Here is a 17115-nt window from a genome sequence, read left to right as displayed (position 1 = left end):
GATCTTCACCAAGACATATGATTATCAAACTCTCTTCAATTGAACATAAGGAAGAGATCCTTAAATGTGCACGTGAAAAACATCAATTGACTTATAAAGGAATGCCAATTAAGCTCACAGGAGATCTCTCACAGGAAACTCTACAGACAAGAAGAGAATGGAGTGACATATTCCAGATTCTAAAAGAAAAAAATTGTCAGCCTAGGATAACATACCCAGCAAAGCTTTCTTTCATCTTTGAAAATGAACTAAAATTCTTCCAGAGTAAAGAAAAGCTAAAAGAATTTGCCTCTTCCAAACCTGCCCTACAAATGATACTTCAAGATGTTCTCTTGACAGAGAAGAGGAATAGCACCTACCAAAACCAAAGGCAAATGGGAAGAACATCCCAGTAAAATGACAACAGAAGACTAAACCAATGAACAACCCATTGCTAAAATGACAGGACCAAATGTATATGTACATTTCACTCTGAATGTAAATTGCTTAAGCTCAACCAAACATCATATATTAGTAGACTGGACTAAGAAACAAAACCCATCTGTTTATTGTCTGGAGGAGACATACTCCAACAAAAATCAGCGGAGACTCTATCACATGGGTTTTGTTGTTTTCTGTTGGTTTCATCTCTTTGGGACACTTTCTTCTGAGTGGATCATTTAATGACTCGTAGATCATACAGTGGCATCATTTTCTTCAAGAAGGTTCTTGATTTTCATTTCTTCAGCTACACGTTGGGCATTTAATAGCAACTTCTTGGTGTTGTTAATTTCTTTTTTCTCTCAGATGTTTTTGTTTTGTGGCTCTTCATTTAAGGAAAGGTAAAGTAGTTGTGTAATGGAAATTGTCATATCTAGAAACATGTCATTTAACTTCATGGCATTGTGAATTTCTTTTTTTCTTTCTATTGTTGATTTTGTATCATGACTTCTCATTTAAGGGAATGTACAGTAGTTATGTAATGGAGACTAATAACCAGATGTGAGGATGCAGTGTGGTATGCATTTCTGTTTCCAGACAAAGATGGACTTACAGTGAAACTGTTTATATTATATTTTGACAATAGGATTCTGAACTCTCTGCCATTGTCCATGCCCGCAATGATGAACATATGACTGAGTATGAAGAGCTATGTGTTAGTGATGATATGGAGGAACTGGGGGAGGTGGGGAGGGAATAGGGGAGGGGATAAGGGAATATTGAACTGTATCATAAAATGATTGCAATAATAATAAAATGTGAAAAATAAATAAATAAATCTTAAAAAAAAAAGTAGTGCATAAATCAAGCCAATCTTACTACCAAGACAATGAGCAGGGACCTCCCAAGTGAACTCAATGGCCACAAGCCTATTGAACTTGTACCACTGGCTCACTAAGTAAATATTGGGCTGTGGCCACTCAGGTACTCATTGCTCAGACATACAGAGCAAACACAGAATCAGGCTGTGAGCGTCAGCTCATTACTAAGTCAGTCGATGGCCAGCCTCTTGTTTGAACCTAAGGAAGGAAGCTGGAGATCAAACAGTTCACCTGCTGTCAAGTCGTGAAACTATTTAGAGCTGAGGACCCCCTATTTACACAGAACCTAAGACGACCTCAGGTTGGATGTGCGCTATGTCTTCTCAGGTTTTAAGCAAACAATGAGACAGATTTGCTGATTGCAAAGGCCCCACACTGGGCCCTTCCACACACTGCTTTGCTTCCCATGCTGTATAAACTATAAACTTGATAACACTCAAGTGTAGCAAAGCATGAAGAGTAAATGATTCAACTTCCAAAGCTCCCATTTTCACTACCTTTGAAACAAGGTTTACAGCACATTGTAGGCAACACCTATGTTCACAGGCAGTTCATACTCCTTGGAGTGTCCAAGAAACACACCCCCTTTTTGCAAAGAACTCACTTTTCTAAGTGTGAGCGCTGCCTATCACTACATTTCTGGTACCAAGCCCCTGAGAGCACCACCTTGGGATGACTGTGACTGACTTCTGTCTCGAGTTACAGGGAGACAACACATCATACCCTATCTGCTACCACATCTTGTCAGCTGGGGGAACAGTGACTATGAAATGGAGAAGAGGAAGTTCAGCCACCATGAGAAATGAGGCTTCACAGCTGCTTCCTCAAGTTACAACACGTGATAAAATCCGCCGTCGACAAAGGGCTAGCTGTGAGAGCCACAGAACTCAAGAACTACTGCCTGCTTTCCTTCCTGTCCATCCTAGAAGCCAACAGTGAGAGACCCAACCACGCCACACACGCTGCTATTAATTAGGAGAACTAAAGGAAACTGCAAGTAATGACGGAGCAAATATCCTTCCACCAAAGACAAGAGAAAAACATCTCTTGTATCTGTGACTTGATCCGAGGCAGGACATGCTTTATTTCTGTGGAACACTCAGGCTGGCACACGCAGGCACACACACACAGACACACACGTCCCTGCGGGAAGCAAGGCCTGCTGAGTTTTAAATGAACCTGCATTGCATCTGCCTCCTCGCCTGTCTCATTTCCTGGGCGAGAGGCTTAATTAATGCTTTACCCAGAACCAATCCACATGAGAAACCCACTCTCCTTGGGAACCCAACGTTCAGGCTTCCATTTTCCTACTCTTCAATAAAAGTCTCACTTGCCTCCTTTCTGTTCCAACAACGAGTACACAAAACAGGGCACAAAGAACATGGGCAAAGTGAGAATACCTCCTCTTATTACCTCTTTTTCTCTCTTTCAGATGCACAGAGGACACCCCGGTTTCAGAGCACAAATAAAAACGGGGCCCCTTGACCCATCATTCATGCCCATCACATGCCTCTTTTGGCAGGTTCATAACCAGGATGCTTGCAACAAGCCAACACGTGGCTTGCACCCCCATAGCAGAAAACACACCCCGTTTCCTCCAGCCTGTGCCCCGCTCGCCCCACACCTTACCCTGTCTAGGAGGCTGTCCTGCAGCAGCGTCTCCTGAAGTGCTGGGGCCACCTCCTCCAAGCTCAACACGTGGCACAGGTCGGTAAGCTCCTCCTGTCCCAGTGACCCGGTGCCCGTGGTGTCAAAACTGTCAAACAGCTCCTTGAGTCGGGCCTCATGCTGATCCTGCTCCGCCTCATCCATCCCATAGCCCACAGCGCTCACCTGTGCAGGAACAAGACAGGGACAGGGTGAGTCACTCCCTCCTTGGGCACACTCGCCATGCTGCCAGTCCTTGGGTGCAGTTCTGCAGGTAACTCATTGCCTGGGACACACCCTGTAGGACCACAGCTCCCACGGGGCGCCTACGGGTAAAAAGGAAGACTCCCAAGGTTAAGGTTACCAGACTCAGGGGGTCACGCAGACAGAAAGTCACCCTCCTCTTCTGCTCAGTCATCAGGCAGACTCCAGGCTGACAATGGTGTTCTCTCTAAGGGATCCTCTGACCCAGAACTTGAAGTTCAAAAAGATGCCCTCGGGGCCAGCCAGAAGGTTGAAGAGAAATGCCAGTGTGGATCACCAGAAGTCAGCAGCCTCTGGACTGCCTGTACCAGGTTGCAGGCTGTGCCGTAGCCATGCTGCTGGGCTCCGCTTGGCTCAGTCTAGCAGATGCCCCGCTCAAAGTGAGACTCAAGGCTCAGCCAGAGGCATTGTACAAGCTCCTTGTTTACAACATGGCTGAGTTCCCCACAAAGCAAGTCAATTAACTTGGTGGGTGAGATGTACATGAGGTGTGACAAGTATTCCTTTGTGCACGCATCGGCCCTGGGGAGCATGAGATAATGCTCCGTTGCCTAGAGAATGGGGCATACACAGCCCCAAGCTCTCAGGAGGTGAGGTTTGAAGAAGCTACAGACCAAACAGCACCACAAGGAAGCTCCATCCTGTAGTGTCTCAGCTCTCCGACCCTCCTCCACCCTGTTCTGTCCTTCCCACCCATTGTAGGAAAAGACTGAAGGCATCAAGAACTCTGTTATTTTGCTACCAATATGCATCACTAAATTCCAGATATCTGGTCCCTGTGATCTGTTGTATTCCTTGCAGGATAGTCAATGTTTAATGTGTTGGCTAGGTTATCCCGAGGCAAGTCTGAAACCTGCACATGCAACAGTACCCCCATCATGATGCAAGCTGCCAAACACCATCTAGAAATGCCCTGGAGATACTGACTTCAGCCACCCGCAGCAAAGCTCTCAGAACTGGGTCCAGGATGACAGAAAGAACATTTTGAACTGAACCTCAGTCAGCCAACTCTCTCACCTAGAGGGGGCGCTGCACAGAGCATGTGGCTACAGCACCGGCCCTGGTGTTTTCTGGGATGTTGATTACCACCAGACTGGGAACAGCTGGGCTCCTTATCACTGGTCAGGGTTGCTCAGCAGCCCATCTGCTGTCTTCCCAGACCCAACACACCAAGCAGAACCACAACCTTCCCAAGGGCTGCAGCAGTGCAAGGGAACTTGTTGATGAGCAGGAAGAGCTCTGCTAGGCAGCCTCCTGTTTATTGGAGCCATTCATTAAAGCGATGAGGCACAGCTGTGGTCCAGCCTCTAGCCTGGGACAGCTATCCCTCTCTGTTCATGATCAGTATTTCCGTTGCTAAGGTGCTCCTGGCTCTGGCCGCCTTCCCAAGGTTGGCCCTTGGGGTTAAATAATCGCTATGTAAATATTTTCAAAATAAGTTGAGGCTGCTAGATCCATACCAATGCAACATCAGAAAAGAGGCAACAAGGTGCTAAGCAAAGCCTGAGGTTTAGAACTTTAGACAAGGCCAAGGGTTGGTGAATGAGATCCACTTGGGGTCTGCCCATGGTCAATCAATACCTGCTGGAGTCCCCAGGGTGCTCTGTGATTTCCCGGGTTGCCATGGCTGTTAGACTCACTGTGAGTGTTAGAGTCCCGTGGGACATCGTCCAACCAACTAACTCCATTCAACCCACACTGTTCTGCTTTTGCTCAATTTTGCACACACAAAGGTGCATCAGAAAGCTCTTAGACAAACAGAATGAAGAGACAGATTGTGCTGTCAAAAGTTTGAAATCCATGTTTTTTCCTTAACATGTAATTTTCCACAAACTTTATGAAGCTCCCTGAAAAGAGGAACAACTTTTAACACCTCCCCTTTCTCAAACTAGTGTTCAGGGCCAGGGATTCGTGCCTCAGCCCCCTGTGAAAGGAGCAACAAAACACACCAAGTCCTGAGGTCATGTCTCTTGGGTTGCCAACAGTTATCACCCCAGGCTCTTCAGGAGCCTCTGGATTTCCATGAAATTCAAGCTCTTTCATTTTCCAGCAGCTTTCCTTTCTAAACATTTCTTTGTTCCTTGTTCCTCCTCCCTACTTGTGACAGAGGTGGGTGGGGAGAAGCCCCACCCCTGTGGAACATAAGCTCTCTCTGGAAACATCCAGAACACGTTATACATGGTGACAAGTTGTCAAGACTCATCTGGTTCAGACACATTTTGCTGGTTGGTATTAGCTGCCAAATGTTCATCAGTAATTTCATGTGCAAGAATGTTTTTCCTCCCCACTTGGAATTTTTTTGTGTGTGTGTCCCTGACCTTCAGGATGAGGTACGGACCTCCTGTGTCTTCTCTAGCCTCTCCTTTATTTGCACAATTCGACTTATTCTTCTTGCCAGGAACACAGTTAGCATCCTTGCCTGACTGCATGCACATTCCTTGAGCACAAATTCATCCTGAAGGTAAACTAGGCAAACAAGCACACAAAACTTGCCAAACACCTGTTTCTTCTCCGCACACCCCTCCACTCCCTGCAGCCTGCCCTCATTCAAAAGTGTTTTCAGATGCAGACATAGTGAAGCAAAAATCAGAGCTAACAGCAACTGCCAAAGTGTACTATGTGGAGCCATCTGAAGTTTAATTAAATGCGTTGGCAATTGAGCCAATGGATTCACAAAGAGAATCTGCACTGACACGCTTCCTTGAGTGTCTGCATTTGTACTCGGAGGACAAGAACACCTGTCTGGAAGGGCTGCACTGAGGGTTTAAGGTGGCAGGGAGCGGAAAGTGGCTAATCCCAGAGAAAGCTGATACAGGAGAGGACCTGAGAAAACTCATAAAATCCTGACTTGCAAAGAAAGCATAATCTTTTTTTTTTTTTATTGTTGCTTACATTATATTATGTAGTACAGTTTTATAGGCGCTGGGGATCCCCTCCACCCCTCCCATACCCCTCCCCCCATGGTGGATTCCTTAAGGTAGCTTAAGTCAGTCAGACTCACCTTGAAAGAGGCAGAGCACTGCAATAGCAAACAGCAACAGCAGCAGGCAATGCTCAGGGCTTCCTTGCTTCTAAAAGACAATCACCTGGGGGCAGCACTGTGGTGCAGTGGATTAAGCTACCACCTGTGCCACCAGTGTGCCATGTGAGTACCACTTTGAATCCCAGCTGCTCCTCTTTTGACTCAGCTCCCGGCTAAACTGTGCTTGGGAAAGCAGCAGCAGATAGCCCAGGTGATTGGGTCCCTGCTACCCATGCAGAAAACCCAGCTGGAGGGCCCGGGGGCATGGCCTAGCGGCTAAAGTCCTCGCCTTGAATGCGCCCAGGATCCCACATGGAAGCCGGTTCTAATCCCGGCAGCTCCATTTCCCATCCAGCTCCTTGCTTGTGGCCTGGGAAGGCAGTCGAGGATGACCCAAAGCCTTGGGACCCTCCACCCATGTGGGAGACCTGGAAGAGGTTCCTGGTTCCCGGCTTCAGATTGGCACAGCACCACCTGTTGCACTCACTTGGGGAGTGAATCATCGGACAGAAAATCTTCCTTTCTGTCTCTCCTCCTCTCTGTATATCTGACTTTGTGATAAAAATAAATAAACCCAGCTGGAGTCCTAATCTCCCTGGCTTCATCCTGGTTCAACTCCAGTCACCGCAGTTCATCAACAGGGAACCAGTGCGTAGCCAAAGAAGACCTCCCTTTGGCTCTTTCTCTCAACCTCTTCTCTATAACTCTGTCTTTCACATAAACTAACTTTATCAGTGATTTTCTCTTCTAAAAGGGTTTATGTCAAATAAAGTAGAAAGGTTCAAATGCAGTTAGGAAGTTAGAAGGAATTTCTAAGTGTTACCATTACTTTAAACTTCTGAGCGGTTAATGAGTCTGCGCTAAGTACTTTATGTACTTCTCATGTCATCCTCCCAATTTGGTGGACAGATATTATCATATTCCCATTTAAGATGCTGTAACTGAGGCTTCAAGGCATCAGACAATGTGTCCAAAGACACAACACTAAAATGAGAGTGCAGGTGGGGTTTGAACTCTGCTCCACTCTACCTCCATCCTTCATGTGGCACAGAACACATGAGTGGAACCTCGGAAAAGACTCCATTGGGAAGCTTATAACCACCTTTATATGTTAGCACACCAACAACCAGCAAAGAATACCATGACAATCAACTGTTTATATTAGAAAGGGGACTTGGATTCCCTCCTTCATGCCTCCCCGGATCTGTCGAGTGAGGTTCCGGCCTACAGGATACACAGACAGAACAAGAATTCTCTGAAGCAGTGAGTTTTTATACAAAGGTGGTCATGCAGCACTCCACATCCTCCATCATGAACACAGCCCAGGAATGGACAGACACTGCAATCAGTCTCATCTATGGGATCCAGGGCTTTCCACAAAGCCTAACCAGACCCCATTCACAGCAATCTCACTGACAAAAAGTTGGGTTTTGAGTGACAAAACCTCCTTTGGATTGCAAAGAACAATTCCAGTTTTATGAAGCCTGCCATAACCCGGGGCTTCTTCTCATTGTTTCCCTTTCCCATTCCATTGCTTGAAGCCTTCTGACTCATCTGGAATATTATTATTATTATTGTTGTTGTTGTAAAAAGCAGTGTGGGCCATGGTTTGGAATTCCAACTGGGGCTGGTTCAAAAGAGACAGATGCACGTGGCCATTAATCAAAACACTTATCCCCAATCACCACCCAGAACGCCTGTGATTTCAAGCAGTTTCCTTCCAAATGACTCCAAGCAAGGCTGCCAGAACGCAGCCCACCCTGACAGGCAGTCCCGCAGATCTGCACAACCCTCCCCTTCCCCAGCTTGGCCACCCGAGCTGATAACAACCTCACTGCACCAGCTGGGACTGCAGGCGAAACACGCAGAGGTGTTGCGGGGCCACAAAGGCTTCAACCTAAGGCCAGTATAAAGCAGACCCAGGAACTCGTGCACATTCCAGCATCCAAGACACCAGAAAGGAATTTGGCAGAATGGCTCCCTGGCCAAAGGGGATGTCTGCAGTGGGATAGAGAAAGTAAAAGGGGACCAAGTCTGGCAAGGGAACATCAAATGCTAAGCACCAGGCCTGATCCCCTGGCCTAGGCCTTTTATTTCCCCTCCAGATGGCCCAGCAGCTGAACAGCTTGGTGGAATTTCTGGAAGCCCCTCTCGCTCGGTCACCGTCCTTGCTAGGCATCATAATAAATGTGCTAAGACATGTGTGCAGTCAGAGCTGTCAGAGGCTCACGGCTCATGCAGAGACCTCCAAGTAACTAATTCAGTTACTTTAGAGCTGGAGGGATGAACACAGACCTACATACCCTGCCTTGGCAAGCTTTCCTTTCAGGTCTGCAGCTCCCGTCATTTGCCAAGTCAGAGCCTAACAATGCCAACGATCCAATTTCACCGCTTCTCTTCTGTCTTTTCTGCAAACACTTGAAAAGCTGCAAAGGTTTCCAGGCTTACCATTTTTGGACCAATTTCCATATAAAAGGAAACAGGGTCCAGCAGAAACTCAGGTTTCAGCAAAGTTCAACAGGACAAGTGTTTGCCGCCATGTGGGTATTTATACAGGAGACAACTTATGCCCCAAATGACTGCCCATCCTTGGCAGCATACAGATGCTGTCCGTACTGGCTCTCTGCTGAGACAACCTGCACTCCTAACAGGGTTTACCCAGGCAGGAACCACAGTGTAAAAATACAACACAAGAGCTTCAGCATTATTGTAAAGGGGAAAATATCACATTCAATCAGTTTAAAAGAAAATATCAGCCTTCGCTTAGCCAACTCTAAAATTTAAGTTAACTAAGGGCACCCTTCTAGCATTCATTCTAAAACGTAAACCAGCTTTAGTATTCACTATCCTGAAGGATGCAACCACCCTGTGCTCTTGTTAAATCTAACAGCAGGTGGATTACCCAATCAAGTAGTTAACTCAGGGTAGCTGGAAGAAAAACCATTAGCCTAGCATAATACAGCCCCGATAACCTGTAATCAACTAAGTGAAATTACAAAAGCAGAAAACAGAGCTCTAGGTTACTGTTTTCTAAAACACAGCTTTTAACAACTTTCATTTCCTAAGCCATATTTACTCAAATTCACTGGAGATGCTTGAAGCTGTGAGCTTAAGTGCTCGCTCTTTCACAAGGGTTAACAGTGTTTCCCCAACTTTGTTTTTAAAGCAAACAGTACCCTGTAGATGGTCTGTAATGCTATCCACCCCAAAGCCTGAATAAATGGCTAATTGTTGATACAAGCTGCAACAAAGAAGCATCCTAATTACAAAGTGGTTCATTTGCAAAATCCCATAATCTTTTTAAAATTCTATTTTAGTTGCTAGTAGGATAAAAACACTTTTGCAAGCTTCAGTGAACCTTCCCACATGGCCCTGTCCAACAGATGCAGACTCAATAGGCAGAATTCAAGCTGCATTATTTATTGGCTCACAGATGAACTGGCAACTAGAAAAAAAATAAGCGTTCTAAAAAGGCTTTTGGCTGTTGCATCTCTCTCAAACGCTCTGCATAAACTTGCCAGTCCTCTTACTCATGTAAGACTGATAACATGGATTTCCATTATCAACATAAAATGGAGGCACCAAATTGGTGAGAAGTTGGTTTAGAAAGCTGACATTTACAACAATGCATCTGAACATTTTACGCATAGCAGATGTTAAATTAGAATCACCTGTTCAGAACTCTCCGGGTGTGTCATAGTTAACATCTTGATGCTAAGGGTGGTGTTACATATCTAAAATGAAGCAAAACACACAGCATTCCCAGCAAGTGCCACTGACATGACTGATTCTTGATATTTTAATGTCAAGACCACACTGGTGAAGGCTCCCCCTCTACCGCCCCCTAAAGTCAATCTCTGCGTTGGCAGCATCTCTAGCAGGTGTCGACCCATTAGCTTTCACCACCCTGCAGTTCAGACATCATCCCACTGAAACTCCTCAGAGAACAGGTCAAAATCAATCCTGACAGCAACTCCCCAACCATTCCCAGCACCTCTCTCCCGGAGAGGACCCTACCAACTCCTGCCTCGGCCGGCCGGTGCTCTGACGGCCCCAGCAGTCTGGGAACTTGGCCAGCTCCCTCCCAACTCCGGAGCGAGATCAACCCATTACCCAGGTCACCCACCGAGCTAATCCGCTCATCATTGGAGCCGGCTGGAGATCCCATTAAGCTAACAGGAAACAGAAGAAAGCACAACGCCACGACGCTGGCCAAGCCTCTCTGATGCTACAGCGTCGGCAGGACCCAGCTGGCCGGTCCTGGGGACGCAGGAACTCGGCTCAGGCGCCTCCTCCCCTCCCCCCACTCAGCCAGAAGTCTCATCTTAGAAACAAATTGCTCGTGCAATCTTCCCTGACCCCACGCACCCAGCAGCCGTACGACACGGCCCAGCTTGGAGAGTCCCCAGCACAGGGGCGGGGGCTCTTTCTCCGCCAAGAACAGCGAGTAAAGGGTCCCATCCTACGCCAGCTGCCTGGATGCGGGCCCCACGGCGAGGACGGGTTCCGCCTTGACCCTGGGTTGCCCTCCTACCTCACTCTTTCAATTTCACAGCGGTGCGCATAGGATGGGACCAGCACAGCCATCCCCTTGAGGCGGCTGGTGGAGCGGCAACACGGGCTATTCGGGGACCCCGGTGGCTTCCGCCCGAGACATTGCACCCTCCCGTCCCGCGGCTAAGGCGACAAGGGCTTTCCGTGTCCGCCCACCCGTCATTCCGCTTTCCAAGGAGCCGCGCGGCGCGGGCAAAGTCGGATACAGCATCCACGCGCTCGGGACAGTCTCGCGATCCCCGCGGAAGGCGAGGGCTGACACCCCGTGATTCCCTGCAGCACGCGTCGGCGTGACCACCATCCTGCGAGCTCCAGGGGACCCAGATCCGCCCTGTGTTCCTCCCCTCAACCCCCAGCCCATCTCAAAACCGCGGCAGCTTTAACTCGGGGCTGCCCGCGAAGCCCGGGACAAGCGGCCGGGGGTGAGCGAGGGAAGCGCGACAAGGCAGCCCGCCTTCCTGGCAACCCGCGCTGCTGCAGCAGCGGCATCCCCGGGCCGCCAGCCGCGCCGGGGCCCGCCGCCTACCTTCCGAGGGCCTCTCTCGGCGCCCGGCGTTGAGCCGAGCCGGCCGGCGGCGACACGCTTTGTTCGGGCCCGGGACGCCGGACGAGACTTGGTAGCCGGTTCGGGGGCGCGAGTCCCTCTAAAGGCCGGGTGCCGGGACCCGCGCGAGCGTCATCTCCAGCTGCAAGGAGGCAGCGCTCGCCAAAGCTCGGCGCCGGGGACCGCTCCAGCCCCGGCGGCCCCGGGGCGTCTCTGCAGCCGCCACCTCCTCCGGGCGCGCCAGGCCTGCGCGCACCCCAAGGCCGCGCCTCGGCTCCCCGGGGTGGGCAGGCGGGCGCCCAGCTTAGCGCGTGTCCCGGGGCTCAGGCGCCCGGTGCCACTGCGGGGACCATGGCCGCGGGCGCCCCGAGCTCTGCACGCCGGGGAGGAAGAGCCGGGCCCGCGGCGAAAGGAGGAGCGGGAGGACGAGGAGGAGGAGTCAGGGCGACGCCGGTGCCGGCTGGGCTCCTCCTCCACGGCCCGCGCGGCTCCGGGCGGCCGAGGGAGGAGCTGGAGGGCGCCGCCCGAGCCAACGGCGGCTTGGTCGCCTCCCGCCGAGCCCACGCCTCCCACATTTGAACTTGGAAACGCCCCGGGACTCGGGTTGCGGCGACACGAGGCCTGCGACTTGGAGCTCGCGTCCCGGTCTCCTGGCCAACGCGCCCTCGAGCGAACTGCATTCCCTACAAACCCCCGCACCTCCCGGGCAGACCCTGTCTCCACGCCAGCCTCCGCCTGCCGCCAGCGGGACCTAGAGATGGGCTGCTGTGGAGTTCGGCCCTGGATTTCCCAGCCCTTTGCCCACTGGGAAGAGGGGAACGGAGGCGGAAGGGCTCGAGGTTGGACCCTGCGCCGGGCGTCGAGTTGAGTGCTGCCGCGGGATCCCGACCGGCTGGCGCACCTGCTCGCCGCATCCTCTTGGGCTCCTGGCTAGGAGCCGCCACTCCACACGCTCCCGCTTCCCTTTCCCGTGGCTTTCCCCCACGCCCTGACAGCGGGCCCGGAGCGCAGGCCTAGAGGCGGCGCAGAAACTACAACCAGAGGACCACGCCCTCGGGCCGCCCTTTGGGGAGCTGTGGCCTTATCCGCGTCGCTCTTGGAGAACGATTTGCACGATGCATCACGACCCACGAGTCCGTGATTTTCGCAGGAAACTCGAGAAAGTGCCCCCAACCCACCCCCACCCCCCGCTAAGGGGCAGGCATCGAGAAAACTTGGCTTTATGGAGAACCCTGGAAGCGACTACCGGACCTCATCTTCTTGCCGCCCTTAGGAGGCAGGCAGCCTTTGCACCCATTTTGCCAAGGTCAGGTTCACGAGCTTGCTCTGGGTCACACAGCAAAGGCTCGTGTGACAAAGCTGGAGTTCTGAAGCACATCACATATGTGACAAACGTGCATAGACCGAAATACAGAAACATAAGGCCCAGGGAGAATTAAATGAGGCCAATGGATTATAAGGTAGCAAAGTCAAGTTTCCGTTCAGGTCGCTGCAGGACACTTAGGCGAAACGTCACCACTGGGGAAGACTGGGTGGAGTGCTTGCAAGGACATCACCGATTTGCTATACTTTGCTGGGAATCTACACTTGTCTCAAAATTTACACAAAAATTTTAAGCAAAACAGTCCTCTCAAAACAAAACAAAATAATGCTCTTCTGTCTACACATTGTGCCTATAGAATAAGGACTTTCATGATGCACCCTCCTTTTAGAAAAAAAAAAAAAGAAAGAAAAATTGTTGTGTTATTGGAAAGCAATAGAGATCTCCCATCTGCTGATTCACTCCTTCAACAGCTGGGGCTGGGTCAAGCCAAAGCCAGGGTGCCAGAACCTGGGTGCTTGGGTGGCAGGGATCCAAGCATTTGAGCCATCACCTGCTGCTGTGCAGGGTGCACGGTAGTCGGGAGCAGAATTAGGAGTGGAGGAGCCCAAACAAGGACCCTAGCACTGTGACAGGGTGTGGCGTTCCAAACAGCATCCTAATCACTAAATCGAAGGCTTGTCCCTGTATGCTGGATTCTTGGCTGTCCATTTAAACTACAACAACAACAACAACAACACACGCATCATGAACCTATTGCCACATACATGCATAGATGTTTATCTTATAGATAAAAAGATAATGCTCCCTGTATAATGAATAGCAACCATCCAGAAGGTAAAAATGGAGACATTTCTCGTGGCTTTGCCAGTCACTGCCCCGCTGGCCTATTTCTCCTACTGGCTCTCTCTGCAGGCTCTCCCCATCTCAGCCTGCAGTAGACCTCAAGGAAGAGATGACTCATTAGCATAAAACAGTGGCTCCTGAAGGCCAAGGGAAGATGGACTTTAGACCCTGTGGAGGATCAGAACAGATGGGGTTGTGTGACAGGAGACACGCAAGGCATGCCTTCTGGACAGGAGCCCGTGGAAGAAGTTAGTGCTGGGAGTGGAGATGGCCCACAGGCTGGCTTCAGAGAAAAGCCCACAGCAAAACTGCTATGCAGTGTGGTGGGCAAGAGCAAGCCCGCCAAGGCGGGTCACCTCTTAACACAGCATGCCTGCCTGCAATCAAGCTTGCACAGGGCAACCAGGCTGCAGAGTGGAAAAACAAAAAGCAAAACAAACAAAACAAGGACTTCCCTTAGAACTTGGCATTTGAGCTCTTCCCTGTGAAGCAAACAATAACAACAGAAGTGGCAGCCAAGCCTCAATGACACATTATATGCAATATGAGAAAAAAAAAAGCAAATGTAAGCATTTACCCAGAATTAATATCATTTGCAAACCAAATTTCAGCCTTTTCTTTTTTTTTTTTTTTTTTTTTTTTTTTTGCTTTTTGTTTATTTCTGATCTTAAATCTGTTTGCAAAGAGTCCTGCCCAAGGACCCAGGAACTTGGAAATATTTGCTTATGCCTTGAGATGCAGAGACACACCGCAGAGGGACAGCAAGAGCCCCCACACGCAGGTCACCCTCTAAATGCCTCAAGTGGCTGACAAAGAAGGGGGCTGGAATGAAACCTGCAGACAGGAACTCACTCCAGGTCTTTTGCATGAATGCACGGAGCCAATCACTCGAACTGTCACCACTGCCCTGCAAGGTCGTCACTGGCAGGACTGAGGTCAAGAGCCAGGGCCAGAGCCGCTGGCATCCTAACTACCTGCTTACCTGCCAGGCCAAACACCCAGCCTCATCCATGACACTTTTTAAGCAGGTACTGGGGGAAGAAGAGAGAAAAGCCAGGCTTTGTATATTTCCTGGAATCTGATTAGTTATTTTTTTTCCCCCGTCTACACTCTCAAGTCACAGGTGGACACAACTTATTATCTCACAGAGCTGCTGGAGACTCTTGTGTCACTCCTGCAGCAGCTCCCAGGACCAAGCATCTTTAATGGCTGTCTGACCACTTGAACTTAGCACAACAGTTTTCAGGCAAATCATTCAGTTGTGTGTTTGGGGAGAGTGAGTTAAGACAGCTGATCAGTGTGGTCAGGCCCAGGGACTATCTAGGTGAATGAAAAAGGACTGAGTCTCTCCCCTGCCCACCAGCCCAAAACCCAAGGAAGATGATTGATGAGAGGAAGAGGAGGAGGCAGAAGGAGATAGCTGGGTTCTAGATACACAAGCCAAAAACTAAGAGCTTTACAGCAAAGTGTAGGTAGTAAAATCTCAGGAAGAAAGGAGAAAGGGCAGGGGAGGGACCGGATGCAAAAAGGAATCCAGTTCTGTTATCATGGTCTCCCTCCATGGAGCATAGGAAAGTAAAGAAGGGGCTGAATGCCTGCTCTGTGCAGTGTCCCTGATGGACATCATAAGGTGCCCAGAAATGGCAGTAGGGGCCAGTGTTGTGGCATAGCAAGCTAAGCTGCTTGTGTCAGGCTTCTCCTATCAGAGCGCCTCGGCTGCTCCCATTCTGATCCAGCTCCCAGCCAATGGAGTACGGTGGAGGATGGCCCAAGAGCTTAGATCCCTACCGATCACACGGGAGACCTGGCTGGAGTTCTGGGCTCCTGTCTTTGGCCTGGACCACCCCTTGGCCATTTTAGCCATTTGGGGAATGAGCCAGCAGATGGAAAATCACTGTATATTTCTCATTCTCTCAGTCATTCTGCATAGACAAAATTCTATGAGACTGAGAATTCATAGACTGAGAATTCTCTCAGTCATAAACACATCTTTAAACCATGCTTTGTTCTCCCTCACCCTCCTCTCCCCCAGGAGGGGACCCTGCAGGGAGGAGCTGGCTTCCAGGCTGGCTCTCCAAATGCCATTGCACAGCCAGAAAGAGAGTGATGGTTTCCCTAACATAGGGTTCTCATCAGGTGGTGACAGATATTGCTTTTTGCAGCTGATCCTGCCAGGGCCCCCACACACGTGAGTGTCCCCAACACTTGGAGCTGAGCCCTGCTCCCTCCTGTGTGTCCTGAGTCTCCTGCCTGCTGCCCAATCCTTATTCTGTCCAGCAGGTAGAGCACAGCAGGAAATCATTCTGCAGTTGGGACCTGGTAGCCTTCTTGGGCTCTAAGGGCTGAACATATGGGCGTTCCCCACGGGAGGAGAATTCACACACATGTGTCTGTGAGAGGTGACCGTCATTTCTGGAGTTGTCCTTTTTTCATGTGGCTACATCCGGATGCAGTCTGCTGCCGTACTGGTGTTAAGTGTCAAAAGACCACCACAATGACAACGACCATGACAGCTCTGTTCAAAGGAGAAGGAAATGAAAGCTTCATGTAGGATACACTGGTGTTCCTTCCCCTTGAGCCCCTTGAGCCCTTACCCAACAGATATGTTTTGTTTCTTTTTTTTTTTCTCCCCCTAAGAAAATCTCTTTATTTCACTTTGTTACAGCTCCCGGGTGTTTTTCCTTCCAGTTAAAGATGTCTAAACCTAATAAATTTTAAATGTAATCCTGAATTCCTTCTAGGTATCATAAAACCTGATGCGGAAAATCTTTCTAGATAGGATCTTTATATATATATATATATATATGCAACCATTCATATTTATTTCTCTTAACATAGTCATGACAGTATATTAGACAAATTTTTGTTTTAGTATGTTGATTTCAAAATAATAAAAATAAAGCAAAAGGAAGCAGTTCACATGAAAATCCTGTGGATTCTATCAGCAAATAACTTGTTAGTACTAGTGAACAAAACCATAAAAGCAACACAAAGAAATGTGCATTTCTGTATGCTAGGGGCAAATCATCTTTTTAAAAAGATTTATTTTTATTAGAAAGTCAGATATTCAGAGAGGAGGAGAGACAAAGAAGAAGATCTTCCATCTGTTGATTCACTCCCCAAATGGCTGCAATGGCCAGAGCTGAGCCCATCCAAAGCCAGGAGCCAGAAGCCAGGAGCTTCTTCTAGGTCTCCCATGCGGGTGCAGGGTCCCAAGGCTTTGGGTCATCCTTGACTGCCTTCCCAGGCCTCAAGCAGGGAGCTGGATGGGAAATGGGGCTGCCAGGATTAGAACCGGTTCCCATATAGGATCCTGACGCACTCAAGCCGAGAACTTTAGCCTCTAGGCTACTGCATTGGGTCTCTAAAACCACCATCTTTATTTCTAGGCTAACACTCACTTTTTCATGAACATTTTGAAATGCACTCCTATCAGACCCCAAGCCTGGTCCCCTCTCCCTTAGCATTTGCTTGCTGAGAGGGTTGACAGATGACCTGGCCCAAACAGCTGCCTTAGGACAAAGTGCAATATGGATGAATATTATTTTTTTAATTGCTACCCTGTAAACTCTGGTCCCTCAGAGATATTTTTTAACTGCTAATTTAAAAGAAAATC

At 49.2% G+C, this 17115-nt stretch overlaps 1 protein-coding gene across 1 annotated transcript in view; it reads right to left on the bottom strand.

Moving 5' to 3' along the window:
• NIN (ninein) overlaps positions 1-11654 on the bottom strand; it is a 96200-nt gene extending 84546 nt beyond the window's left edge. The window contains exons 1-2 of the mRNA XM_040969517.1: positions 11315-11654; positions 2931-3134 (exon numbers count right to left, since the gene is read on the bottom strand). Coding sequence (XP_040825451.1) covers positions 2931-3113 — 183 coding nt within the window. The 5' untranslated portion in view covers positions 3114-3134; positions 11315-11654. The remainder of the gene's footprint in view (positions 1-2930; positions 3135-11314) is intronic.
• Between the last annotated feature and the right edge of the window lie 5461 nt (positions 11655-17115).

Source organism: Ochotona curzoniae, unplaced genomic scaffold (genome assembly GCF_017591425.1).
Source record: "Ochotona curzoniae isolate NIBS_2020 unplaced genomic scaffold, NIBS_Ocur_1.0 scaffold_4701, whole genome shotgun sequence".
NCBI classification, from domain to species: Eukaryota; Metazoa; Chordata; class Mammalia; order Lagomorpha; family Ochotonidae; genus Ochotona; species Ochotona curzoniae.
The sequence above is the reverse complement of the archived record's forward strand: the minus strand, read 5'-3'. Positions and strand labels throughout refer to the sequence as shown.